This window comes from Strix uralensis, chromosome 1 (genome assembly GCF_047716275.1).
Source record: "Strix uralensis isolate ZFMK-TIS-50842 chromosome 1, bStrUra1, whole genome shotgun sequence".
Taxonomy (NCBI): Eukaryota; Metazoa; Chordata; class Aves; order Strigiformes; family Strigidae; genus Strix; species Strix uralensis.
This window is the reverse complement of record NC_133972.1, coordinates 149,589,537-149,617,016: the sequence shown is the minus strand read 5'-3', so window position 1 is coordinate 149,617,016 and position 27,480 is coordinate 149,589,537. Positions and strand designations below refer to the sequence as shown.

At 41.3% G+C, this 27,480-nt stretch overlaps 3 protein-coding genes across 8 annotated transcripts in view; 2 read left to right on the top strand and 1 right to left on the bottom strand.

Annotated features, from left to right (window-relative positions):
* PTDSS1 (phosphatidylserine synthase 1) overlaps positions 1-2,670 on the bottom strand; it is a 32,162-nt gene extending 29,492 nt beyond the window's left edge. For all 3 annotated transcript variants that reach the window (XM_074884975.1, XM_074884986.1, XM_074884997.1), the window contains exon 1: positions 2,368-2,670. In XM_074884975.1, the coding sequence (XP_074741076.1) occupies positions 2,368-2,546 (179 nt within the window). In that variant the 5' untranslated portion in view covers positions 2,547-2,670. The remainder of the gene's footprint in view (positions 1-2,367) is intronic.
* A 126-nt stretch (positions 2,671-2,796) lies between these two features.
* MTERF3 (mitochondrial transcription termination factor 3) lies at positions 2,797-17,414 on the top strand. Of its 3 annotated transcripts, none has more exons than XM_074884923.1 (8): positions 2,797-2,934; positions 3,471-3,813; positions 5,905-6,057; positions 7,052-7,241; positions 10,438-10,585; positions 11,825-11,896; positions 14,711-14,872; positions 17,158-17,414. In XM_074884923.1, the coding sequence occupies exons 2-8, from the start codon at positions 3,492-3,494 to the stop codon at positions 17,350-17,352; spliced, it is 1,242 nt and encodes a 413-aa protein (XP_074741024.1). In that variant the 5' UTR covers positions 2,797-2,934; positions 3,471-3,491; the 3' UTR covers positions 17,353-17,414. The 3 variants fall into 3 exon arrangements, with proteins under 3 accessions (XP_074741024.1, XP_074741034.1, XP_074741043.1); XM_074884933.1 differs by lacking the exon at positions 2,797-2,934 and adding an exon at positions 2,998-3,030 and having other exon boundaries at positions 3,468-3,813; XM_074884942.1 differs by lacking the exons at positions 2,797-2,934; positions 14,711-14,872 and having other exon boundaries at positions 3,072-3,813.
* Positions 17,415-20,578: 3,164 nt separating this feature from the next.
* Positions 20,579-25,366, top strand: UQCRB (ubiquinol-cytochrome c reductase binding protein). 2 transcript variants are annotated; one of them, XM_074884953.1, is made up of 4 exons: positions 20,579-20,666; positions 21,961-22,032; positions 23,756-23,922; positions 25,129-25,366. In XM_074884953.1, the coding sequence occupies exons 1-4, from the start codon at positions 20,648-20,650 to the stop codon at positions 25,204-25,206; spliced, it is 336 nt and encodes a 111-aa protein (XP_074741054.1). In that variant the 5' UTR covers positions 20,579-20,647; the 3' UTR covers positions 25,207-25,366. The 2 variants fall into 2 exon arrangements, with proteins under 2 accessions (XP_074741054.1, XP_074741063.1); XM_074884962.1 differs by having other exon boundaries at positions 20,620-20,677.
* The last annotated feature ends 2,114 nt before the right edge of the window (positions 25,367-27,480 follow it).

The window sequence follows — 27,480 nt, the reverse complement described above, 5'->3', positions numbered from 1 at the left end:
TGTCAGCTCAAAGACAGTACCAGCTGCTCTCAGTGAACTCAAGGGAGACCCCACGTTATGGCTTGGTACATCCAAGGGAAAAGCATTTTCTAAGTTTGTCTGAACCCCCATATACTTCTGACACAAAACAACTATAGAAGAGACAAGAAAGACTTTAAGGGAAGCAAAATTTCCTCTGCCTATGCTGAAGTTCCTGAAAATGTAAGTCTTACTTAACAACATCAGTGTGAATGTATCACAGAAAATTCCCTGCTTAATAGTTGACCAGGAGAGCTGTGGAACAGTTGATAGCACAGGGGAAGCAAAGAATCACTTGTCACACCTTACTGGGAAGTCTACAGAGCCTTGTGCCTTGGAGCCTTGGAGGTAGAAACATGAACACAGTCACTGGAGACTCAATGCAATAAGCTGATGGGAATAGAAATACCAGACCTGGGAGCACATACTGTAAGCATATGGGAAACTATCTCCTCCCCCCCAGTTTCTCAAAGAGTATATATGGTTTGGGTAGTGGTCCAAATAAGGGAACAGAGGCAGCACTCTCTTATCACCCAGGAGATGCAGGAAACTCCTGCGATAGTTGGAAATAGTAGAAGGGCGGGAAGAAAACAAAATCAGAGTAGCTTCCACAACCTGAGATGAGGAGGAACAGAAAAATTACAGAGAAGTCAATGGGTATTTAAACACAGGAAGTGAGGCAGAGCAGAAACAGACGGGGAAGAAAATGAAACTGAAGTTGCAGTTAGAAAGCTAGCAAGACAAATGGAAAGAAAAGTTAGCAACCCTCTCGGAAAAATGCAAACAAACATCCCAGAAGGGAAGCAACATTCCTTGGGCATAGAAGACTCCATCATTCTGAAACTGCTGCTTGGTTCATCCTCTGCTTGAAAGAACTTATGGCAAAATCCTTTCCCTCCCTAAAGGTGAGCGATCAATTCCATTAATCCTTCAGAACAATGTCTTAGTAACTCATAAATCTGACCTAAATTAGCCCTATAGTGAGAAATGTGATTGGGCAAGGGACGACAGTACAAGAGGAGCACTTGTAGCAAAGGTCTTTAATTAAACATTGTACCAAAGCACAGAAACATGTCTCTGATTTAAGAGTTAAGAAGGGATGCCTAGGACATTCTACTTTAGCTTAGGTAACAAGATCTAAGTAGAACAAGGGATGTGTTCACCAAAAATATCTTCCTTGGGGCCATACACAAGTTAAAACAAGAAAAGGCACACCTCTGACCATTTGCAGCTACACTATTTTACACTTCCTTATGCTCCTTTCTCAGCTCAACCGAGGCTTGACCATTATTTTCAAAGCTGATAAAAACTATACATTTAGATTCTTATTCTAAGATTGAAGATTACACACTGAACTGTGTATCAGGCCTACAAGCAAATGATGATGTTATTCTGTCAAATACAGAGTTTAATCAACAAGGCCATTGGAACCTGCGATTGTATACATACAATGCTGCAAAAGGGTACACGACCCCAAAACACGATGCACAACTCAGTTAAAGCCTCTCAGGAATCACTGTCTGCCCAGAGACTGCATGATTTATCCTAAAGGTGGATTATGTTATCATCTTCGAGCCCCATGGAGGCAATAAAAAGTATACACAACTTAGAAAAATACTGCAAGATACCCTTCAGACGGCACTGCTATACCTTTTGTTTACAAATAAGGCTCCTGAAAATGACTGTATCCGTTCTTAGCTTTATTTCCATGAATGACTGCAGCGGTAAAGTCCACAGAGCTGTTCCTGTGGTGGGCAAAGGATGTGGCTAAGCATATCAGTACCGGGGCCTGAGCCAACGTGTGACGGGCCACAGACAAAGTGTGTTGTATAAAAATGATGACACAAAACAGTCACCCCAGTCCACTGAAAGCTTGGTAAATTACCTACTTGAGTGATGTCATTGCTGGGCTTCTTGATAGTCTAACAAAAGCCGTTTTTGGCAACTGCTTGAAACACACATTTCTGTAAAGACTTTAACAAAGAGCCTCAAAACGATCAACAAGTTCCCAGGAAACGCAGCAGAGGAGGATAACCGCCCTTCGAACAGAGGGCCTGCCGAGCAGGGTGCTCTCCAGCCAGCTAGCGATGCAACACCCCTGCCTGCAGAGCACACAGCAAGTCACGGCCCGACACCAGGTCTCCCGTTAACCCGCCTCCAGCAGGAACCACCGCCCGCCGGAGCCGCGCTGCCCGTCCTCACCGCCGGGGGACCAGCGCCAGCCCCCTCCCCACCCCACCCCAACCCGGGAACCCCCTTCGCCCCAGGGCCGGGTACGCGCGGCAGCAGCACTGCCGGCACCCAGGGGCAGGGCGGGGGATCCCCACGGCGCCGCCGGGGGCCGCACACCTGGTGAAGGCGAAGGCCATGAGGCTGAGGATGGTGAAGCTGAGGAGGGTGATGGTGTGCGGCCGGTAGAAGAACTCCAGCGTGATGTCCTCCACCTGCTGCTCATTGATCATGCGGAAGTGCAGGCGGTAGTTCACGTCGTCCTTGCTCAGGGTCCGGCTCCCCACGCACGACGCCATCTCGTCCCCTTCCCCTACGCCTCAGCGCAGCTCTGGTTCTCCCCGGGCGGCGCGGCCCGAACCGGCCCGGCCCGGCCCGGCCGCCCGCGCCGCCTCCCGCCGAGGCGACGCCGCTGAGGGTAGAAGCGCCGCGCCCGCCTCGCTGAGGGGCGGAGCTCGCGCTGCTGCTCCCGCGGCACCTCGCGCCCACGCGGTGAGTGAGGGAGGGACGGAGGGAGGGAAGAGCGGAGGGGGGAGGCGGAGTCACGCCGCCCCCTTCGAGCGAGCGGCGGGAAGGACCCTTGTCTGCCTGCCCCCCCCCTCCGTGCTCCCGAATGGTCTCACCCGAGTTGGGGCGGGGGGGCACGCACGTGGGCTGGGCCGCACGCGGGCGCGGCGCGAGGGGCAGGTGAGGTGTTGGCGGCTCCCGGGCCCGGCCGGGCTGCGTGACGGGTCCTCGGGGCTGCCGCGCTCGCCCTCGCCCTCCCGCGGGCTGGGCTCGCCGGTACGGAGCGGCACACCCCGCCCTCCCGCAGGCTGAGCGCGGGGGCTGCCGGCCTGGCGGGGCCTGCAAGGGGCGGCGAGCGCGGCCCGGCCCGGCCCGGCCTGGCTTCCCCCCCGCCCTGTGGCGGGGCGTGAGGTGGCGGCTCTGCGCGGAGGGCCCCGTCCCGCGGGGAGGGTTTAGGTTCCGGCTGGGCCTCCCCCGTGCTCCCAAGGGAGCGGCTGCTGTGCAGGACAGCGAGCTGTGGCGTTCAGAGCCGGCTTCTCTCCTCCGTTAACGTCTCATCCGTTTGTCACGCGTTTAAAGCCTCAGAGCAGCTATTTAATGCTTTGTAGCGAGTAATTTATGCTTTTACTCTCAGGGGATTAACGCTCACACTCCCAGCCCTGCGGGCGAGGTGAGGCAGAGCCTCTGTTAGTCCTCAGTCCTTTCTCTCCTAGCAGGATGATGCACTGAGCTGGAAAATGGCTTCGTGGGCTCGGCAGGTCTCCCGCTGGTGTTGCCTGCTGCAATCGGCCCGTGCTGCTGAATTTCCTGGGAGGCTGAGCGGCCGCAGCAGCTCCACACAGGCATGTCGTGGGTTCACCCCGCTGCCCTCTAGAAATGACGTTCTTCCGTGGAGATGGCAGGCATACAGGCGTGTATGTGTAGGAAGCTGCTCTCCATCTGGCAGTGCCAAGGATGGATCCTTTTCTTCTCCCGAAAGTACCTTGCCTTCACCAGTAAAACAGGAACAAGCAAAAGCAGAAACATTACCTGATCTGAATGCAAAAATACCATATGAAGGTAAGAGGCCTAAGGGACGCCATTACTCCCAAATCATGCTTTCAGTATTACCCTTGCTTCTTTTTTCTTGGCCTGTTTATCTAAAACATTTATCTGAAGTTCCTGACTTTCACTTGTTTTTAGGCCGATAGTTAACACAGAATTCCTGTGGTCACTCTAGCATGCAAAGAACACCTTTAAGCTGAGATAAAGATAAAATGTTTTGGGTAGAAATGTCGGTCTGGAGCTTCTGTTTGAAGGGATTTTTGTAACTCTGCCTTCATCAGCTGAGCATTTGTCTTTCCCTCATAGCTGTGCCGGTACAAAATAAAGGTGTGTGTTTGTCGGTTTTGGTTGGTTTGGGTTTTTTTGAGCAAGGGTTGGGAGGCCACCCCTGAAGCCGCTCGCAGACCGCGGCGGTGGACAACAGGAGGCAGCAGAGTGTGAAGCCTGCTTAAGCACTGCTCTGATAGGAAATGCTCCTGCAGCTGTCTCCCGAGGAAAAGAGATAGATACCAGGTCGCCTTGGTGGTGTTGCCCTGAGGAAATCGCTTCACTTTTCTCTACTTTTATATCTAAGTGAGGATAAAAAAAATACCACTCTCTGAAAATAATTCTGCTATACTGAGGAAACCTGCTCTGGATTACTAAGCAGTCTTGTGTGTTCAGATTCTGCTTTAAGCCCAGCCAACTTGGATCCTACAGAGCTTATTTTTGGGGTGGCTGAGAGCTGCAACTGAGATCTGTGTGTTTGCGCAGCTGGTTCTGGAAACAGTGCTTCACCAGAACTGACAGGTCAGCCAGCTCGTATGTGTCTGCACCTGCGGTGCAGTTCATCTATGTGCCAGATTTTTATCTGCCAGCAGACTTGCTGGTGTGTGTGTGTGGAGGATTTTGCCCAGTTGGCAGTGTATATAATGGAATAAACATAATTGCTAACTTTTTTTTTTTGATGACTTGAGGTATGTTTCCTGATAGGAGGTCTAAAGAACTTAAAGTGGCAAAAAAAGGGCATCTGTGCTTCTGGAATGGACGTTGGTGTACACTGGTTCGGTCCTCAACAAGTTTAAAGAAAATACTTGATATCCATATGGATTCCTAAAGAGTTCTTATTACAGTTTAAGGTGTAAATGTTGCTAAAAACATTTTACCGTGCTTTCATTTTTGTGGCTCTGAGAAAAAGAAGTGGCAAGACCTTCCACAGCTATTGAACTAGTCTGTGCAGCTCCTCCTGGAACATTAGGATCATCCTGCTTTGGAACCTGTCTTGGTAGTTCTGGTGTGGCTTTGTTTTCTTGATATGGAAGAGTGTTACCCTAGTCTCCAGGAAGTCATTGTGCAAAGGTACAGGGCACAGAAAATCTCCATCCTGAAGAGTTTATAACAGGGCTGTTGATCAGTAATCAGTTTGATAATTGAGGTGGATGCTAGCAACCAGCCTGCAAACAGTAATCTTGATCTAGCTGCTGTCAGTGGAAAAATAGATCAGTTTAGAGAAATATTTTTTAAAAAGACACTGAGCTCTGTGACTTGGAACACTTAAGGGGAAACAAGCATAATGATGTTCCCTTGGAAACCTTAATTAATAGAAAATGGAGCTTGATTTCTTTAGTTTGAGGTGGTGGCAGTCAACAGCCATTCAGTAATGGATCAAGATATGACAGCTTCATTGGAGTTGGCTGTGAAATACCTTGAATACCTTAAAACAACTGCAGTTCAGGCATCAGAATCAGAAGAGGCACAAAGTAGCGGGCTTGTCAGATTATGAAAAATAATCTTTGCAGTAGTCTTTGATCTGGATATGAAAAGGCAAGAATGCATTTGTGAAAACATGAAAGAAGATTCTTTTTCAAGAAGGTGATGTGATCTGTTGTCATCAGTGATCAAGGCAGCAGACTGAAGCAGGCTTGCTGGGTACCACACTCAGATTTGTCCATGTGAGCAAGAGTTGATGGGCAGTGACAAGGAGGTGGAACAGAGACAAAAGCTGGGAGTACTCTATGTTTTCATATGCTTTTTAATAATAATAGATTGGCTGTTCATCTCACGCACAGTGTTCTTGCATTTTGTCTTTCACAAAATGCATTTGGGTCTTCTGTATTTGTTTCTTAGACTGGGATGACATCCCACCTTCATCTGCTTTGGAGGAGATTTCTGAGGAAGAAGCTGTACAGATCATTGCAGAACCGCTTCTTCCCCTTCAGTCTTCCACGCTCCGAGATTATGTCGATCACTCAGAAACCCTGGCAAAACTTGTCCACCTAGGTATGTGTGCGTTTGTTTATGTGGTTTGCCTATGTCTGGGGCTTTAGGGAGTCTATAATTTGTGTTTTGATATTACTGGTTGCCTTGTAAACTTGAAAATAGGAACAGTGACCAGTGGGTAAAAGCAACAGGATGTTATCCAGGGTAAAGAGAGGGGATTGCATGACTCACTAGCAATGCCATATTACATGAAGGCAAAGTTAGCTAATTTTAGTCCCTTAGTGCTGTGTATGCTAGAAGGAGGCATCTCCCACAGCTTCCAGAGGTGGGGAGCACTTTGTGTAACTTGATTGGTCTTTCTTCTTTTGGGCTGGTTAAAGATGCTTTAATTTGCTGTGAAAAAAATTGCAGCTCTCTGTCTTTGGAAGGAAGGAAGGAACAAGAGCGGTGCTGTGTAGAACCTTAGAAGTGGGGCACAGTAAACTGGAGAGGCAAGAAGGAAGGGATGGAAGAGAACATTATGTCTCATCAAAAAGCACATGGACTCTGCAGGGATAGCTGTGTTCAAGGTTGCTGGCCACCTCCTTGTTTCCCAAAAGTGTAAGGAACACTGGAAGAAAGTGGAAAAATACATATTTGAGAGGGGCAGATTTGGCCCCATGTAGTAACAAATTGCACTTCACTGCAAAATTGTCCCCTTCCCTTGTATAATGAAGTTGGGAATTCCTTGCACACATAATTCTGTGCAACAGGAGTAGGTCTCTGCATGTGGCACATGCTAGTGTACTTGATTCTTCACATGCAGGATTCACTGCAAATGTCTTCCTTCAAATAATAAACTCTGCAAAAGTGTCTAAAGTGTCTAAAATGACTGCTTGTTTTATCTGGAATCTTTCCACAGTATACAAGGTGTTGTGACCTTGAGCAATTGAAATATGCTAAATCAGTGCAAAAAAAGAAGTAGTCCTATAAATTTCAACATGCCTTTGTGAAACATTTATACGAAGTAGGGTCTGTGTTTAATTAAAACAATTTCTGATTTTGTTTGTTGTAGGAGTTGACTTATCCCAAGTAGAGAAACGTCAAAAGGCAGGTCAACTCTTACTGACCTTGGACTTTGAAAAAGATATAAGAAAGATACTTCTTTTTCTTAAGGATGTGGGTGTAGAAGACAATCAGCTGGGACCATTCCTGACCAAAAATCCATACATCCTTGCTGAAGATCTGGAAACTTTAGAAACCAGGTAGGCCTTTCAAATAGCAGCAGGATGTTAAGTCCTTTGGCTTGAAGACCTGGAGTCCCACTTGGCTTAACCTTGTCTGAATCTATGTTGCTGCTGCTTCCTTTCTCTCTTGATCCCTGGCTCTGTGTTCCTGTGCCTTCCCATCAGTCAGCATTAAGATGTGGTGGTATCATAAGTCAACACCCTGATCCACTGGAAGACTGACCATTAACAAATTTTACAGCTCATCCCTGACTCTGCCACAGAGGAAGCAGCTTGCCATCCTAGGCCACTTGCTTTACCTGGGTCAGCTTAGATTCCAAAATGTTAGTCCCTGAGGCTTTACCTAAATTTGTAGAACAATATTAACCTCTTCAGTCATGCTTTGAAACTGCTCTTCTAGATGATATGTCTACCCATAACTTGTGAATTCTGCAGTAAAAGAAGCAGACCAGATTTCTTCTGTGTTTACATCTAATAGCAGCAGAAGGTTTTGGTGACTTTTTTTTTCCTGTTGTCAAGCTCAAACTGGAACCACAATGAATTAATTCTTGTGTGTGTTCACATGTGTATGCCATACACTGTTCCTCAGTCCATAAAATGGACTTTTATTCTTAAAATTACTCCAGACAGGGTTCATTAATTCAACACTTCTTTTACAGAACAGCTCGTGTGTGTGTGTGCGCACACACACTTTGTAATTAACTCAGAATGTCTTGGTATTTAAAAATTCCAGAAAAAAAAAAAGTCTGTCTGCTTGGCTCTTGCACATAGTAGCTATCCAAGGCAGAAATCTGAAAATACAGCTTTTTGGAAACAGGCACACTTACGTCTAACATAGGCTCATATCTAATGTAGACCTGACTTTTCTTTCTCCTCTGTTCTTCCATGCTCCTATTCAGTAAGTGGCCTTTCAGAAACAATATCCAAAAAGAACCTGTGTCATTTTTTAGCAGTAGTTTTGAGTCTAGATGTCAGAGTTGCTTATACTCTTCTGAAGAGAGTATTTTTTGCTATGATAAACACTCTAACTCTCCTATGAAGTCAGATTTGCTTTTCAGTGACTGTCCTGTTGCACCGTCTGGTTAGTGAAGTAAGGGCTGAACTGGGCAATCCAATTTCTTCTTCATTTTCTGCAGCTTCATTTTTCAGTAAGTTTATCTCTGGCACTGATGAATGCTTTCCTGCAAGCTTTAAAGTAAGTGTGCTGCGGAGGGCGTATGGCAGGCTGTGAAGTGAATGTGTCTCAGATAGCTGTCTTCTGAAAGCTGAGTATCACCTTCGCATAAACACTTCGGTGCAGATGGACATGGTATTGGTTACATCACTCTGGAATGTTTTATTGCTATGGATTCCATGTTGCCAGGAAACAAAACACAAATTTCAATAGATTTGGCATTCGACTTCAGATAAACACTGTAAAAGTCAAAACATTCCATAATTCATAACAATTCTGACAGTTGCAAATCAGTGTCTGTACTGCAGCTGCACCAGATGCTTTGTTTTGCGGTATTGTTAATGATGACTTAAAACTGTTAACATGCTACACAGAACTGCTGACCCCTGTAGTAGAACGAGGGCTAACCTTGGTATCAACACTCACAGATTTATCTCAAACTTTAGTTGGGTTGTGTGATTGTGCTACTTTAATATACCAGTTCCTATAGTCAGGTTATTACAGTCTTGACATCCCTCTTAAGTTTTGCGCCTTTCCAAGATGCAAAGAAATTCTTCAGGTGTGAATCTCAATGACTTGTTAACAGAAAACAAGCAGAGGGAAGTCAGGACAACACAAAGGTTTTATTTTTAATCTGCCCGTTTAGCTATGTTTCTAAAATGCTTAGCAGTTGTGACCTTGAAAAAATGGATGGAAGAAGTATAGTGTAGCGAAGCTGCAATGTTCAGTACATAATGGGATCATTTTTGAAGGGCCAATTGTTTAGTGTTCTGCATTTCCCCCCCTCCTAACCTCTCCTTATCTCTGAGGCTCCTGCAGCCAGTTCCATCAGCATTATCTGGAGTCTAGGCCACTACCTTCTGTGTTGGGGTGCCTGCTCAGTTAGGAATTGGTCCTCTAGAGCTTGTTCTTAGGTCTTCTGTCTAGAGGTTTTTGGCTTGTGAAGGCTTCATTTTTGAGGGCTTGTGGAAAGTGAGGGAGGTTGTAGTGACTGGAAGGTATTTTTATTTTTTTTCTCTCCACAAGATGTGATTTAACACACAAGCCTGTCTTTTGCTGAGTATCTGCTCCTGCAGAATATTTTGCAATCTATTTAGTATCTTAATTACTGCCAGGTAAAATCAGTACTTGTATGATTTAAGTTCATCTGACAGCAAATACTTCTGTATATGCTCATCTATAACCAAAGGAAACTTCTTGAAATTGTAGTTTAGTTTTTTTATAAATGGTGATGTGTGCATGTGGGTTAATCATGTCTCTATTTTGTGTGCTGTATTCCCCCCCATTCCTTTTTCTGAGAGCTATGGCAATAATCTACTGCAAGTAGTATTTGAAACAGGATTTCACTTTCACTGAATTCAAAGTTTGGAAAAAGTTTTGAGTTGGAAAGAAAGCTCTGTTAAACTTAACTTTAGTCAACTCCTTCTCCTTTCTGACAACCAGATGTTTTGTAACTAAATCCTTGGACCAGTGAGTGAAAGTAGGGACCTATTGTAACAAAACTCCATCTTTCAGCTGATTTGGAAATGTCTTTTTGGACAATGTCTCTACAGATAGCATTGTTGTATGATATTTCTACTCCAGTGCTATTGGCAAAACGGGGATGTATGAGGTATAGTACTCTGTTCTTTCAGCAGCAGAAATGGAATTCATTAAAATAGCAAAAGGCTGTATATATCTTCTTGTCCATACCCTATGATGATCTATTAATGTGTTTGCAATCTAGGAGACAGGCTGGTAGTTAAATGTAGGTTAACATAGTTATCTGCTTAAGTACAGCTGGAAGGAATTAAAATCTGTCTTCAGTATTGACATTCTGTTCTGAGGTTTATTTTACTTTTAATTAATTGGAAGGGATGGTATTTTGCTTTTATGATAACTGCAGATTTCTGCCTAATTATTTTTGGCAGGGTTGCATGTTAATGCTAGAACATCTGTCCATTTATAAGATATCACTAAGGAATTTAAGCAAGTACTGAATAAATGGAGGCAATAAAATTTTCATCACTGGATTTTATTTTGTTTTTGTTCTCTTTCTAGAGTGGCTTACCTAAAATCAAAAAAATTTGGTAAGGCAGAAATTGCTCAGATGGTCTCAAGAGCTCCATATTTGCTGTTGTTTTCAGTGGAAAGACTGGATAACAGACTGGGTTTCTTCAAAAATGAACTTGGTCTCAGTGTAAAAAAGGTAAAGACTGAAGTCTTTAGGTACTTCATTAGTGACCACTGTAATGCCTTGAAATGTGAATACTTCAGGTGTTAGGAGGTTATCCACAAACGTTAGTGACATTACTAATGGTAACACAGCAGGTTACAGGAGGATAACATGATTTTAACTGTCTATAGAAGTAATATGGACATCTAACATTGAAGTACAGTTCTTGAAAATGATCTGCTGCAAGTTATTGTCAAATAAGCATGTGTGTGTCCAGTTTTATTGTTTGAGGTGGGTCAGAGGACTGAATCCATTGCTGAAACAAGCAAGCAGCTTTTTTAACTTATAGAAAACAACTTGGCTCTCTTCATCTCTTCAAGATACTGTAACATACTTAACTCATTGGAGAAAAATAGTCTAATCTGTGAATATCATCTCAAACTAAATGCCAAATCATATGCTCCCTTCACCAAGAGTAACCCCTGGGTTTGCTCCTGAGTGCCTACCACATTACATGCTTAGCAGGTATTTAGCACCATGCCTGGCATCTTCAGTGGAGGTAGTAGCTGGCGTTTCCTGGAATAAGTGTGCAGTGTTAGTTGTTTCCTGCAGTAGCTGGGGATTGCAATAAATGTCAAGTTCCAAGTGAAATCTGGTGTTCTTCTATTGGCTTCTATTAGCTGAACAGTCATAGCTGTCACAGTGCCTGTTCCTGGCCTTACCATGCTTGAGGTAAGAGATCTCTCTGGAAACAGGTTTAGTCACTGCCTTGGGTTCAGGGCACATTACAAGTAATCATATGGTTTAGGGGATGTGGAGTAATTTCTTCTATTACTGTGGTCTAACTAGATCCTAAGGTAGACATTCCACTGCAGCTGAAAAATCCTTTTATAGCTTCTATCAGGTAGTGCGGTGTTTACTTTTTTTAAAAAAAGGTGTGAAGAAACAACTTGAGCACTGAGAGAGATTGGGCACTTGAGCATGCTTTCTACTTGTGGGGTATGCTTTTACTCCCTCTTCCTGTCTGTTTTACAACAGCTGTTATTTTTTATTTTCCAAACAAGCATATTTGAGTAAGTTTTTGCATCTTACGAATTTGCATGAAGCAGCAATGTATTCTTTGGGGTAGGGATAAAATGAAATGCAAGTGAAAATGCATCCCTCTTCCAACTAGAAAAAAAAAATTCTATATCTCTATCTTTCTTTCACAGATTGATTTACAAACAAGCTTTCAGTAATAATCTTTCCTTTGTGTGTTTTCTCTAATTGTAGACAAAGGATCTGGTACTTCGTCTTCCAAGGCTACTGACTGGTAAATTGGAGCCTGTAAAAGAAAATCTTCAGGTGAGCTTATTAGTAGGTATTAAAAGTGTATTGTGTATTCACATAGTTTTAAGAGTTGACAGAAGATAAAATTCTTGGAGGAGAATCCTGCACAGAAAGAATTTAATGAAATAATTCTAGTAGAGATATAAAACAGCTGCGGATTTTCCTCTATAGCTTGCAAGCTTACAGCATATGTAGAGCAGTATCCTATTCTGTTTTCTACTCTGATGTAGGTTAGAAACTTCATCTGGGTCCCTTCCTGCCAAAAGTTGCTATTTGAGGACACAAGTTGTTACCCATTTCTTTACGATGAGTGAAAAATAGGGCCTGCTTGCTTCTTTTTTCTTTTTTTTTTTCCTTAATTATTATGGTTTTTTGCTAACTTGGATTGTCCATGAGGATTTAGGAGCAAGAAATGTGCAGTTGATTATTTTCCTCTTGGCAGGTAGCTAGTTTGCCAAAATATGCATTTGACACCTATTGTCTGATAGCAGATGGTCGTTATTAACAACTGTTGGGTAAATAACTTAAAACCCACAGGGACTCCTTTCCCCTTTGAAAATTAAACTATGCATTGGTTTAATTATTGTGCTGTAAAGCCATCTAGGCCAAACAGCATGATGTAGTGTAACAATTTGAGAAATCTCATTATCCTATAATGCATAACTATGAATTAAAATATATAATTTTCAGACAGACTCGCTGCTCTGAAACTATTAAACACTGGGAATCTTGCAATCTGAAATGTGTGTGTGTGGTAAGGGAGGAGACTGGAAAGTAGCAGACTGTTCCAATTAATAGTGCTTTGTTTTTAATGAACGTTGTTTCCACAGGCTAGGGATTCAGTATGTGTTGAATGTGCTTTTAAGATCTTTGGTTCTATGTGACTATCTTGTCTATCAACCAAAAAGCGTATAGTGTAGTGTCCTTATTTTTAACATGTTCTAGAGAGAGAGAGAGGAATGACTTTTAGGTCCTCACTATTAGAATCTACTGATACTTAGAAGCTCCAGCCTTTCAGGAGGTTCGATGTCTCAGATTCAGAATCTGGGTTCAGACCTGTATGTCCTAAGCTGGTGGTGGGCAAGCAGTACTCAGAAAGTGAAACCATATACCAGCAGTTCAAAAGTGATCTGGTGGTATCCCTCATTTTGAGTGGGCTGTTACATAGAAACAACTGCTGCAGCTGATACTGGTTGTCAAAAAATACCAATCATGGACTAAATGAGCTGAAGGATGGCTTATTCTGTCCTCTGAAGGTTTCATCGAACACAATTAGAGATTCACTGATAGGATGAAACTGGAAAGCTTGCATTACCACTGCCTGTTGTGAGAATCATACAGAGTATGTCAAATATTGCTGGGACTTACGCAGTAAGTATATTAGCATACATGGCCTAGAGAGTTACTGAATATTAAATATGCTTGCAGTCAAACTGAGTGCAGTCAAAGCAACTTAGACTTGACCTCACCATTCATGTCAAGAGAGAGCTGTTCCATTTCACAGAGTAGAAAAGCTCGAGATTCTTGCCACAGTTACCTCTACAGTGGGTCCAGCTATACGTTCTTCACTCATTTAACATCAGGTCATACTCTCAGTTGTGTATCTTAATGCAGTAAGTTATCCCTGCCAATGCAGATATGTGGAAGACACTGCTGAAGTGCAAATACATCTCTGCATACTTGAATGCTGTCTTAGTTGCTTAGTATTTCTTGTGATACAGAAATAATTATCAAGCAGATCAGGAAGAACCAGGAGTTGAAATATCTGATTATAGTAATTTCTAGAAACAACTCCCTGTAAGGATCTGGAAGTCCTAAGGTAGCTTCAAAACCCAGATTTTAAGCCCTTCCCTTTGTATTTGCCAGGCAGTTTTGGAAAAGAGCTGTAGTCTTGGCATATCAAATTGGAAAAACAAAAAACCCCACCTTTGCCAACTGAAGAAGTACCTGAGTAGGATTTGAAAGTCTGGTTATGTTGACTGGCAAGCACACCCACTTCATGACTGAAAAGAAGCAGCTTGTAAATGTCACTGGAGGATAGAAGAAATGGCTGAGTTAGCAGACACTCTTGTATGCTGAATTCCTTTGTCAACAACTCAATGAACTGCTTGCCATTCTGCGCTTTGGGAGGAGTGCTCATGATTTTACTGAAAAAATGGATTTTGCTTTCATTTTGGGAAACCATAATTGAAGTCAAGGCAGTCTCTGAAAAAGACATCTTATTTCAGACATCAACCAACTGTAAAATAAATTGAATACACCCCATATTCTACACATCTCTTTCAGGTCCAACAGACTTCAGTTGAAGACTACAGGACTGAAATTATACTTCCTAATATAAAAATATAACTTGGATCCATTAGCAAAAAAACCCCACATTAACAAAAGTAGTCACTAGCTATTTGATTGCTGTGTTTTACAGAGCTCAACAGCTCGACAACTGGAAAGTCGGTCTCTTTTGACAGCTTGGTGTTGAAACTGATTAAAGACTCTTCAGGGAGCATCTTTACACTTGTAACTGCCATGCATACTGAGACACAGCTTTTTTATTCATTATCTTAGACAAACTGAAAAATACATAGCATTCACAGAAGTCATCTTTACTTCAGGGATATTCTATAAACAAATAACACTTTAATCCGGAATGATAAATAATTTGCACTATCTGACTTGAGAAGAATTGGCGTGGCAGATATTATTGTGGGGTTGCATTCTTGTTGCTGTGTGACAAAGGGTAGAAGAATTTTGTATTAGTTTATTTCAGCAGCACGTTAAAATAAGCTGTTTGCTGTAGCTGACTTTTGAAGGTAAAATTGTGCTCTTTTTCAGGTTTGTCAGATTGAACTTGGTTTTCAACGTAATGAAATTCAAGAGATTGTATTTAAAACCCCCAAGATTTTAACTGCCAGTAAAAAGAGACTTAAACAGACGTTTGACTACTTACACAACATAATGGGCATTCCCCACCACATGCTTACTCGCTTTCCTCAGGTGAGCTGTTAGTCTGGGAGTAAATTGTAGGTGTTCTTTGCACAGCTTCTCCACTAGTTTGTTGCTGAAGGTGGAGCCTCACTGTATGCAGGACATTGGGAACTCTTCAACTTGTCTGTAGCTTTTACTCTTAACTGGGATAACTTCTATTAGCAATTCAGCAACCGTTGAGGATTCCAGTATGGAAGTGCCCTTTTTCCCCTGGCACATGTGACACCACCACCCCCAGTCTTATGAATTTTTAAGTTTTCAACAGAAGCCGTTATGCTCATCTTTTCTGGATTCATCCAAGAGCGATTACTACCTGCTTAGGGATTCCTTGTCCCAAAATCTTACCTAGCTAAGAGACACAAGGGAAGACAGATCATGCAGAAGATGTGATTATTAGATAACATATTTATAAAAACATTTCTTTCAGATTTGTCTGGGTAAAAAATAAATTTTATAGATTATAGGACCTGAAAATATAGCTTAAAGGTAAGACAGGTTCTGTCCATTAGGCAATCGGATTCTATTTGATCTTCCTATTGCTGCAGCAATAGCTAAAAAATCACAGGAGTGAAGAGAGATTAGTTTCTTGATGACTATTTTGGTTTTTTCAATCTCCTCGTTACTGTTACTTCCTCACAAATTAAAAGTTGAAAGCATTTGTCACTTCATCCAGTGCTGACATGCAGTCACACTACCTTCTTACAAGGAAAAAAAGAAAGCACAAATTACAACTTCTGAACTGCAATAATTTTCTTCCTAAAGCAAGTCTAGTAGGGAATCTAACTGGCTAATCTAACTGTCTAAAAAGCCAACATTATATGGGGAAATAAAACTGCTCCCCAGGATTTTGATTACTTATATTGCTATCTAATATATCTCTGTTCAACAAGGATGCTTGCTGTAACTCCAATCCATGTGTCACTTTTGCCCTCTTTGACTTGTAAGTGACCACAAGTCTTGCCCCCTTCCTTCTCAGTTGTCTTACTGTTGGCTTCGTGGTGGTTCATCTCATTATTTCCCTTCCCTTTGTGTGGAAGGGTAATTTACTCTATGCCTTGTTCTTCCCTTCCATCCTCAAAACCTGTGAGTTCCGGAATATGGCTAGTGCAACTCCGTCTGTATATGGTCTGACCGTTAACTTGTGCATTCACAAATACATACTTGTCTACATCTGTTCTTGCTTCTGTTCTGAATGACAGCGATGCTGAAAATAAGAGGCATACAGGATTTTTTTGTCTAATCCTCTCTGATGTTACAGCTGCTGTTGTAACCATCCTTCCTGTCAGCTAGCTCCATAAACAATGCATAAGGTTTTCTCCCCGTCTTCTGACTCCCTCTTAAAATTCAAGGAAGGCAACAGAGGAATAGTAGTTTTGCTTTCTGTCCTAGTTCAAATTAGTTTGCATTCTCATAAAATCCTTCAGTAACCTAGTCTGTCCTTTTTAGTAAAAACTCTGCTCACTTTCATTGCTCTAGCATTCATGTTTTCACCATTATCTTCTCTAAAGCAGTGTCTCTCTTCAGTTATACTGCTCAGAAATGCAGAGTTAGATCTCTGCTTTTAGACTTCCTAACTGTGCAGCTTTTGTCTTCCCCACTTCTCTCTCTTTGTAGATGTTCCCCTGGTTTCTTTCATGTTTCCCTTAGCATTGTTCTTGCCTTTGACGGTCTAGAATTCTTTTTGTGACAGATCTCTTCAAAGGTAGGCATTGCTGTGCAGCAGAAGACAAGTGATTGTTTTGAACCACTGCACTGTGCCTTTTGGCTGTGTTATGACAAGGAGGTGCAGCCACTCACCTTTTCTGTTGCCACTGTGCAATTCACTCGTTTGTATTACACCATGTGGTCACCTGTTCATTTCTTCCTTATAACAACGCTCATCTGAGTCTGGCTGTACAAATAAATGCTTCTGACAGTATAGGGAAAATGCTTAGGTATTCTTGCTCCTTGGTTCTGAACGTCTCCTCTCCCCTTTCTTGGCTGTGATTACACGAAAGTAACATAGTCATCATCTATAAACAAAAAACTAACATGCTTGAGAGTTGTATCACTCCCTGATTTCCCTTGTGTGCATATATCAGCATACTGTGTTGAAGCATTTATTTAGAATTTACATGATTTATATATAAATGTAACCTACCTGGTGTTTGACATAACTGAGAAGAAAATATGCAAATTATTTGTTTTCTTCCTAGATCTTCAGTTTGTCTAAAAAATGCTCTTATTTTAGATTAATCAGAGTCTGAAACTTAGACAACCTTAAAGAGTCTTCCCTTTCTTTCTTTCTTTCTTAGGTTTTCAACTCAAAGCTATTACGAATCAAAGAGAGACATATGTTTCTTACATTCTTGGGAAGAGCCCAGTATGACCCAGCACAACCCAGCTACATCTCTCTGGACCAGCTAGTATCCTTGCCCGATGAGGTGTTTTGTACAGAGATTGCCAAAGCTTCTATACAGGACTTTGAAAAATTCTTAAAAACACTTTAATTAGTAACACATGTAAAAAGGAATAGAATAAAGTTATTAAATAAACATATTTTATAAAACTACTCCCCTTTATGGTCTCTTAACGGCTTACTGGTTTAAGAAGTTGTTGCTTATGAAACATTTGTAGGATTTAAAGGCTCACAGTAACATTCTTTATGGTGACTTTAAATTGTATTTCAGAAGGATTGACTAAATATATGTTGACTGCTACTGATGCAATCCTTGTAATTAATTGCTAACTTTATTTGGAGTGAATGATGCCTGCACAGTAATAGAAAAGTAACTTACAGTAGCTTTTTTTGGTGGGTTTTTTTTTTCTTTCAATAATTTCACAGTTTTGGGAGATGGAAAAACTGATTAGTGACTTACTCCCTGTCTCACCCTCTGTCTTCTCCCCTCACCCTCCATCCCAAAAGTTAGAAAAACAAGTTACTGCAGTAGCGAGGAAGTGACATGTGTACTTGCTTTTATCTTAAGAGCTAATAATGTTATTCTTTTCCTTGTACAGTAGAAAGAACACTGTTATATATGTGAAGCCTCTTATACAAAAAGGCATTTTTCAGCAGGTTACAAGGGCATTTCTTTGTGAAGCTGGCTGCTGGAGTTAATATCTTAAAAGCTGTACAGTGCAACTTGGTTTGAAATATCAAAGAAAATCAGCAAATGGAATCTAGGCAAATTACAGAAAGAAAATTAAACTACACATGTCCCTGAAATCTAGGAGCTTATTTTAAGTCACTTTTCCCCTTGTGGAGAGGGGGAAGCAGTTTTTCCCCACCCCAATGAGATTTGTATGGCTTTAGATACAAGTAACCATATAAAAAGAGGTGGTAGTATATACTTAGTTGACAAGAGTTATCTTGCTCAGATATAACAACTGAAGTAAATGCTAACATTAGGAATCATGGAAGTATTAAAAGTACTTAATCCTATCAGTAAACAAATTGTGTTAATACAGAATTATCAAATCACAGTGTATTTGGGCAAAGTGAAAAAACTGACTAAACCCAAATGCAAACTGTCTGATAATTTATTGTTTAGAAGTTTCCATTCTTTGAGTTAAAACAGTTCAGGAAACTGAAATCCAGATGTTTTCATTTGGATTTAAGCTTATTTAATGAAAAAGCCTCAATGTTTTAAAAGCTCAGTGTTGGAGCTTAAAATACCAACTTGTATGCAGCTAGAAGAATAAAATTCAAAAGGTTAAATTCCCCTAATAGGTGGGAAATAAAGTAAGGTTAAAGAGGCATTTAAAGAATGAGAATAGTGATCTCTGGATTACAACTTGGGTCTTTTATCCAAAATAAAAATTTGGAATTTGAATTACAACACCCAAGAGGAGTGTTGTCAGAACAAGCAGGGTGCAAAATGATTTACTGGGGCATCTTCACTTGAAACACAGTAAAAAGCCACATTCATTGTCTGCAATATATATCTGAGATGCTCTCTTTTGTCTTTCGTTCTCATGTTTCCCGCTCCATTGGCCTGGGAAGAACACTTGAAATCCTCTATGAAGTAGACTGTTCTTGGTGGAGATGTATAACAAATGTCATCTAAAGTGGTGGCCAAAATGTGATGGCTAAACGCTTTTCCCCATTCTCTTCTTTTAAATGAAAATATCTATGTCTGATTCAATATGCTTACTTACATTTTGACTGTATTAAATGCTAATAACAAACTAATCTTCAAACAATCTAGAAAAAAGTAGTGTTTATTGTAGAAATTATTACTAATAGAAAGTATGTGGGTTTATAATGCCAAACTAAAGAGTTTGCTTTTGCAGATTTACTCTGCTGTCCTTATTGTCATCTATGTTACCATGTGACAAACCATTAAATATAGATTATAGAATGCATATATTTTTAATGTCTCAAACTCTGAGCTTTTAACTCCTTTAATATTTTTAAATGTAAAAATTATTGCTGCCAGAGCTAAACCAGTTTCTCTGAAATGTTAAATGCGTGAGCTTATGCCAAAATAACTTCCCAGAAATACGATGAAGAAAGGAAGCAAAAGATTTTATGAGAGTGCTAAAAGGAAAGAGGAGAGAGGATAGAACTTTTTGAGGATCATGCCAAATACTTTTTGGCTTTAAGATGAAAAAAAATCTTTAGAAGAAATATTTGGCCTAGAATTACCAAACTTATTGTAGTCTGCTGTTCTTGATAAGGGCTAGCAGCCTTTGATTGAGCATGTTGATTAATTGAGGCATGCTGGGTACAATATGGCAAAGACCCTTTGTGGTCTGCTGATGTGCAGTCTGAGCAGTACTGTTTGCTTGGATATCACATTCAGCCACATGCTTTTCTGACTGAAATTGCCTACCATAGCAGTATTTCTAGAATAACTCATTTATTTCTTTACAAATGCAATGGTTCTTTTCTGAATGAATTGCTGGGGAGAGGCAGTGGTCTATGCCTCAGAAAACAGAGCCACTCACCTGACAGCTGTGATACCTGAGCAGAGAGAGGTTTCTGCTTCTTTTTGTGACTGACTTGGCGCTTTGCTTACTGTGCTTTACAAACATAAACTTACTTTTAGCTAATATGCACCTTTACCCCTCGGTTTGCAGTTGTTGGTCTAAAAGCCTTCACCCAGTTACACCAGTTCAACTGCCTTGAGGGACAGCTGGATTACCTTATGCTGGAGCCAGTGCTTGTTCACGTCAGCTCTCCAGGCTCTGAGCTACAGCCGTAGCTGCGCAGGTAAGAACGCGGGCACCGCTAGCAAAGGCGATCCTCACGCTACAGCGGCAAAATACTCGGAACTGTTGCCAGTTTGCAGAGGTGCCGCGGTGCACACGCACTGCAAGGAGACTGCGCAGTGTTCCTTGTTCTGGGCAGGAGTTGATTCATCTTGGCTTAATTAGCGATTCCCCAACACCGTAAGCGTTATTTAAACCATCGTAAGCGTCACGGGATTCACCCGTGCCCACCTCGGCCCCTTCTTTGTCGCTTTTCCCGCCCCCGGGCAGGTTCCTCAGAGCAGCCCGGCGCCCCGCCGCGGTTACGACGGAGCGCCCGCGCCAGAACACGGCCTAGATGGAGGCCAAAGCAGGGACAGGCCGCCACGACGGAGACCGATGGGGCAGTCTCCGTCCTTTGGGATGCCGCCCCCCTAGATAAAGCCGCGGGCGAGCGGGAGCTACAGCGCCACGGAGCCTGACCGCCGCAGCACCGCCCCTCCCCGCCGCCCCGCCGGGGCGCATGCGCCAGCGCTGAGGCGGCATTGGCGCCCCCGCCCCCCGGGGACGCCGCGGGTTACCCAGAAGGCAGCGCGCCGCGCAGAGGTCAAGATGGCGGCGAGGGCACCCGGTGAGGCGGCGGTGGGTGGCCGGGGGTGGTCGTACGCGGCTGCGCCCGTCGCGCGTGCGGTGCTGGGCTCGTCTTGTCCCGCGCCGGGAGGCGAGGCGGGCAGTGATGGGGAGATGGGGAGCCGGTGGATGGTGTGCGCCGTGTGCCCTTGGCGGGGGCAGCCCCTGCAGCTGATGTACCCCTGGCCCGGCCATGGCCGGCGCGTTTCCTCGCCGCCCCTCCGGATCGGTGGCCCTTCGGTCTGGGCCTCAGAGGTGGGAGCATGGCTCCGATACTGAGGTTTTCTGGGAGCAGTAGGGCAGAGGGTGCTCGGGAGCATGGAGGAGCCTTTGGTCTGCTCCGGAGGGGCCTCGGGGATCGCTGTCCGGCCCGGATACTGACTACAGTGTAGTCGGTCTAATGTTATTCCTTCTCGAGTCCTAAAATACGAAGGAATAAGGCCTGATGAGGTAGTGTGCTAATGGCGGACTGGTATCACACGTAGCACTGCTTTTATGGGGTGACTTAGTAAGACAACTGACTTAAAGTCATGAAAGATAGCTTGCCCTGGCTTCATTGCCTATGTTGTGCTGTTTCTGGGTTTCTAGACCCTTTGCAGAGTTACTTTAATGGTATTTGGTACTGCATTGTACTTGATTACATGTAAAAACACCTTTGCTATCCAAAATCACAGTTAAGGAAAGATGAATGTTCTACATGTGGTGTGTTTGATTTTTTTTCTTTTTAAAGTCAATGATTTTTTTTTGAGGTTTCAGTGTTGACTTTCCAGTTGACTTTGGCAGCTCTTTGAAAAAAGAATCTCTGGAATAGTATTTAAGTAACTGGAGAGGAGAGTAGAAGGTTAACAACATAATAATATGCTGGCCTTGAAATGGCGTTAACTGTAATGAGAGCTGTGGAACTTATGTAAATTATTTGAAAAGCATGACGGTTTTGCTTTATGTAGAACCTGATGCTTTTAGCTCGAGTGTAAGAGTTTGGAGCCTGAAAGTGTTGGTGCTGAATTTGACAATGAACTGTTAGCATTTTTCCAAGGCTTAAAGCAGTCTAATAATCAAATTTAGTGAAACAGAGGTCAAATTATTGTATGTAACAAGCACTCATTCTACCTGCTCAGTGTCAGTTAAGGGATACTGAAAAGCAGAGATGCCAAGTCATATATGTTCAAATTAAAACTTGATGTAGTGTTGCATTACAGCATGTGAAGGACACCAGCAAATACTTGTGTACTGTCATAGTAGTGTGTAAATGTTGAATTTTGTCTTGCTCTGCAACTGATGATGGTCACATTCAGTTGCAGGAGGTGGTCGCCTGTTAGACAAGATTCGCAAGTGGTATTATAATGCAGCTGGATTCAACAAATACGGTAAGTGTTTCATTGAGTTTTAAAACCACTGCAAGTGTAACAGTCCTCAAACTAGTTATGGTTCACAACTGTTGTATGTACATGCAGATTGGCATAAGTCTTTTTGATCAAAATTAGCTACTGCTTTTGTGGAGAAAAAGTTAGCAATAGTGTCAGTCATCATGATTGCTACCTAGTAATGAATTGGTGGGTTTTTTGTTATTTCTGTGTTTGCTCTTGTTTTAGGGAAATAACTTATAACAGCTAAGGTTAATCTGGAGCAGTTGGAAAAACTTTCACAAAGCAGTCCTGAAAACTTGATTATTTATCTTTTCCCACCAAGTCACTTTCACTGCCCAGAATTTTCTAACCCAAAGGCTGCCCTTGAAGCTGGAGAGGTTTCCACTGATAGCAGTCTGTCTGCGATACTTCTGCAAAGTATCCAAAGTGCAAAAAAGGATTTAGTTAGTTCTGCCCTTTGTATCGCCATAACTTCACTTGGTGTCTCTCTGGCCTGCACAGTGGTGAGGTAGGTGAAAAATAATGTTTCCTTAAGTAGAGGAGGTTGCCTTGATGTTGTCTTCAATTGATTCAGCATGGTTACCAAGTTTGTTTCAACTATTTAGATGGCAGAACTATTCTTGGATGACAAGAGAATCTGAATATTCAGAGGCTGTAATTTACTGATGACCATAATATGAGGAAATTATTTAAAGAAAGTTAACATACCAGCCATGGGGAAGTTAGAAAAAAAAATTGCAAGACAGATGTAGAGGAATAATCTTAGGTCTTTCCTCCAGAGATGCAGTACTTAGTCCCTCTTTTTACATCTGTCCCTCTTTTTATATCTGTCTGATGAAATTCTTAAAGGCATTAACACTTTTTGCTGGTTTTCTGGGAATGCAACTGAAAACTGAAGAGAAACACCAAATTTAAGCTAGTGATGAAACTAGCAGCTGTGCTCTCTGTGCCTTTAAAGTAAATTACAAAACTAAATTCAAGAATATATGGCTCGAGAAATTTCTGTTTTATTGGGAGGCTACTGTGAACTCAGTCACATGAGATCAAAACCTTTAACCACAAATCAGTAGCTATGCTCTTGTAATCTGCATCAATCTTGGAATGTGACAGAAACAACATTTTGTCCTATGTTGTTAATACTGAAACTTAAAGCAGGGTTGCTTGAATATTTAATTGATGTAATTCTGATTTGGGGAGGTGTGGGAGGGACCCAACTTGCGCACAAACATCTAGCTTCAGGTTTCCATAGCTTAATATAGTCAGTGGAAATCTAGTTACTATGCATAGCGGAGTTTAGAGAATAATTCTTCAGTACTGGAGTAGTCACGTCTGTGGTTGACTGACTCTAATGGATTCAGAGCTATTAACCCTTTACCTAGACAATCGTCTTAAATATGGATATAACATTAGATGAGCATAAGTACACCTCTCAGATCCAAAAGAGTTATTGTTATATATCTATATGTATAACCTTATGAAATACATTGAATTAAATACCCATTTCCCTATTCCTCCTTGAGAAAAGGAGTAAAACCAAGTAAATAGAGTATGTGAAAACTAGTGTTTAGAATTTTTTCTCTGACCAATTAGTGTTTCTCTTTTCCTGGATTGGTTTGGGGTTGCTTCGTAATTTTGCATTGGATGTAAGAAACACCTGTGTCAATCCTAAATCTTAAATTTAAGAACACTTATTCAGTGATACTGTAAAATCTTCTTGGTACAGGATTAATGCGAGATGATACATTGTACGAAGATGATGATGTAAAAGAAGCACTGAAGAGACTTCCAGAACATCTTTACAATGAAAGAATATTTCGTATAAAGCGAGCACTCGACTTAAGCCTGAAACATCAGATCCTTCCAAAAGACCAGTGGGTGAAGTATGAAGAGGTGTGTGTAGAGAATGTTTCCAAGGTGGAGGTCTTAAATGGCACTGCTATGATTGGTCTTTGGGATTTTCAGTCTCTGGGGAGATACATGCTTATGTGTTCTCTATAATGAATAAATGAGTGTGTGTCTTGTGGGATACCTCTGGAAAAAAAAGCTTTTGATTGCTGTTTAAAAGTCTCTGTTTTGCAGTGGAAATTGCAAAATTTTTCTCAAGATGACTCAAGCTTAACTACAGTTTAGTTAACTAAAACTTAATTAGTTTCTCAAGCTTAAACTACAGCTCAGAGCCCTAGCACGCTGTATTCAGACAAAATATTTCTTCTAAGCTATCAGATAAAGAAATACACTGTAACTAGCTTGGAAATTCTTAAAAAGGTCTCTTGCTTTTCTGATTAATTTCTTAATTTTATAGAAAATCTTGAGCCAAAGCTCTTACTCATGAAGTTGCCAAGGAAGAATAATTTAAAGGGAAATTTTTCATTAAAATAAGTTTGGGTTTGTAATTTGAAAAACAAAATACACCTTCCTCTTCAGATGTAACTGAATTTTTTTTTCGTAGTGGATTGATTCACAGACTTTGCGTTACTGTCTGTCTTGGCTTTCTCCAAACTACCAGGCAGAGAGGAATCCTATCACTAAACTTTTGATTATAGGGTAGTATAAGGGTGTTATGTTTGTCTATATGAGCAGAAGCTGTTTCTTGTGGTCTTATTGGTTGTACTTAGGTAACTGCTGCATTGAATAACTGGTTGCATCGTTCCTTAAGCAGCAGTTCGGTTTGTAAGTGTTAAACACGGTCAGGGTGTTCCATCGAATCCAAGTCTACACTGCTGTTTAGAAGTTAAGTTCAAAACTATTTTCTCCAGAGTATTATAGTTGGACTTTGAACTAATTAAAGTGGATCTTGTACATTTGGGTATCTGCCAAAAGAACATTGTTTTTAAAGGTATAGCTGGAAGCATCACTTTTGCTTGTTAATGTTGGCGAGGCATTAGGAATTAGTGGTTGCTGCAGTAAAGAACTCGTCATTGCAGGCTTAGCAGATGCAAAGTTTACCTTTTCAAAGTAATGTTTGATTTCTTATTTTCTTGTTAGGTTGGGCTTTAGTCAAATCTGAAGAGGAACAAGAGACAAGTAATCTGTAGGAATGACTTGAGAAGTTTCTGGACCTCCCTATAAATTTGAATATATTCTTTTCTTTTTCAGGATAACCACTATCTTGAACCGTACCTAAAAGAAGTAATCCGTGAAAGACTTGAAAAAGAAGCATGGAACAAGAAATAATTATTGAACTGCTTCATGCAAATATCCACGTATTTCGGATATTTTTAAACATTTGGTTATAGAAGTCTGCAGGGAGGCAAATGTGAAGCTGAGGAATACTGTTTCAGTTTGTTCATTGAATCTGTTCATCCAACTAAAATAAACATGTCAAAGTATAAAATCTAGTTGGAAGAGTTCTTTGTAAATGTTAACAAGCAAATGTTCAGATCTTTCCTATGAGCGTATACATTATATATTAGCTTAGGGGTATGCAGCCTTCATTCCAGCTTTTTGCTTCTTACCCTTTTCATAGTACAGCTGTTTTCTGCAGTTGCAGAGTTAGGCAAGAAACACAAGGCTATTGGTGCTAGTTGCTCTATTAAATTAAAAAGGAGTTGCTTATTTCCTTCATCACTTGTCCCTCAAGATAACAAGACTGGACCAGTGCTTGATGTTACACTGGCATCATGAGACAGCAGAATGTAATACTTTGTGCATCTAAGCACATACGTATTACAATAATGGAAAATAGAGATGATTCCTTAATCACAAAATCAGGAAATGTTTCACTAATTTTTTTATACCATATACATTGTTAATCCTTAAAGGACTATTTTCATATAAACCATAATGACTGTCTCACTTCAGCTTCTTGAGACTTTTTATTCTTTTAAAGGGTAAAACTGGTATGCTGATGTGCTTTCAACAGCATAATTCCCATATATTTTTTCCATGGCCTAAAGCATGCTGTTGTTTACAGTGATTAGTATCAAGTATTTTAAACTGTCAAGCTTAATGTCATTAGAGATAACACTTGGAATTCAGGCTCTGCTTAAAAAGAATTCAGAAGGAATTCAGTTGTATCCAGAAAATACTGACCCTTGATGGCTGACGACCTTGACTTTTGTCTTCCATAGTTTAATGGTAGCATTAGTTCTAACCAGATTTTGGTATTACATGCGAAATTCAAAGCCTATCATAGAGCCTTTTGTGTGAAGTACACAATCTTCTGTGACAGTGCCAAGGTTTAGGTTTTTTTGTTGCGCATGCTTGTCTGCCAGCTGCAAGAATCCATTGTCCAAAAACTAGAACAGTTTAAAAAAAATCAAAATTACATAAATATGGAGCAAACCATGTCTGTAGTTTTGAATTAACATGACCGGATAAATATAATACTGGATTAGAAGTTAGAATGAAAACCATCTTTTAGCTTTGCTCATCACTCTGTTATTAACCTTCATCTGCTTGCTTCAGTTGCTTACATCTGTAGGATAGATAGAGTGATCCCTGGGTGAAATATTTATTTCAAAACTTCACAGCCTGATGTGGTAAACCAAAATGCTGCAAAAAATCTGCATCACTGATATTCCTTAAAAGTCTATGGGGAGATTATATTAAGAATGTGAGGTTTCTTTCATCCCCTATAGTAAAATCTTATGATTGAAGCATACATAATTTCAAGTATTTTTGAGAACTTTCTAATTTTCTTCCAAGAAACAAATGGGGCCTGAGCTTTCACACTTCTATTTATGGAATTATTAAAATACTTAATTTTTCTAATGGAATTAGAACTATTTCATTATTTGATAGAATAATATTAGAAAACAATTATCTAATGGAAGTAGCACTTGAAAGGCATAGCTGGTCCAACTTCTACAAAAGCTAGGATTTTGTAGAAAGACAGCATCTGCTTATTTGACCATAGGTTTGGATTGAGATGAATGTGGTTCAAAAGTCTCAAAAATGACTTGGTTTAGAGAAAAGGGTTTTGTTGGCATCGGGCTGACCTGTGAGTGGAGTGCAAAGCAGCCATGCTCCAACTGGCCTATCACACCTGAAATCACTGGCCTCTTTACACTCAAATTTAATGTTTGAAGGGCCAGAGGTGAGTAGTAGAAGTTAATAAAAGAGTCTTTCCAAGTGATGCCAAAGGAAGCCATGTTAAGAGCTTACCTGTTCACTGAGGCTGAGGTTGTTTGATAGCTTTCATTCAGATGTGTTTTCAGATGCTTCCAACTTGGATTGATCATCTCTAACTTAAGTTCCCATAATGTGCAGTAGTCTATTGAAGTATTTTGAAAAAGTTCAATGAACTGTTGTATCTTAGAATTATATTAGTAAGGAAAACGTATTTGTCATTTTTTGGCAGGGATGCATGTGTATTCTTTGAGACATTTAGAAGAATCTAAAAATAGAAACGGGGAGGAAGGAGGTGGGTGTAAGAGAGGGGTATCTGTTGCCTGGGAACCAGGAACTGTAGCAGCTTTGTGTTACAGACTGTCAAATCTTATCTAG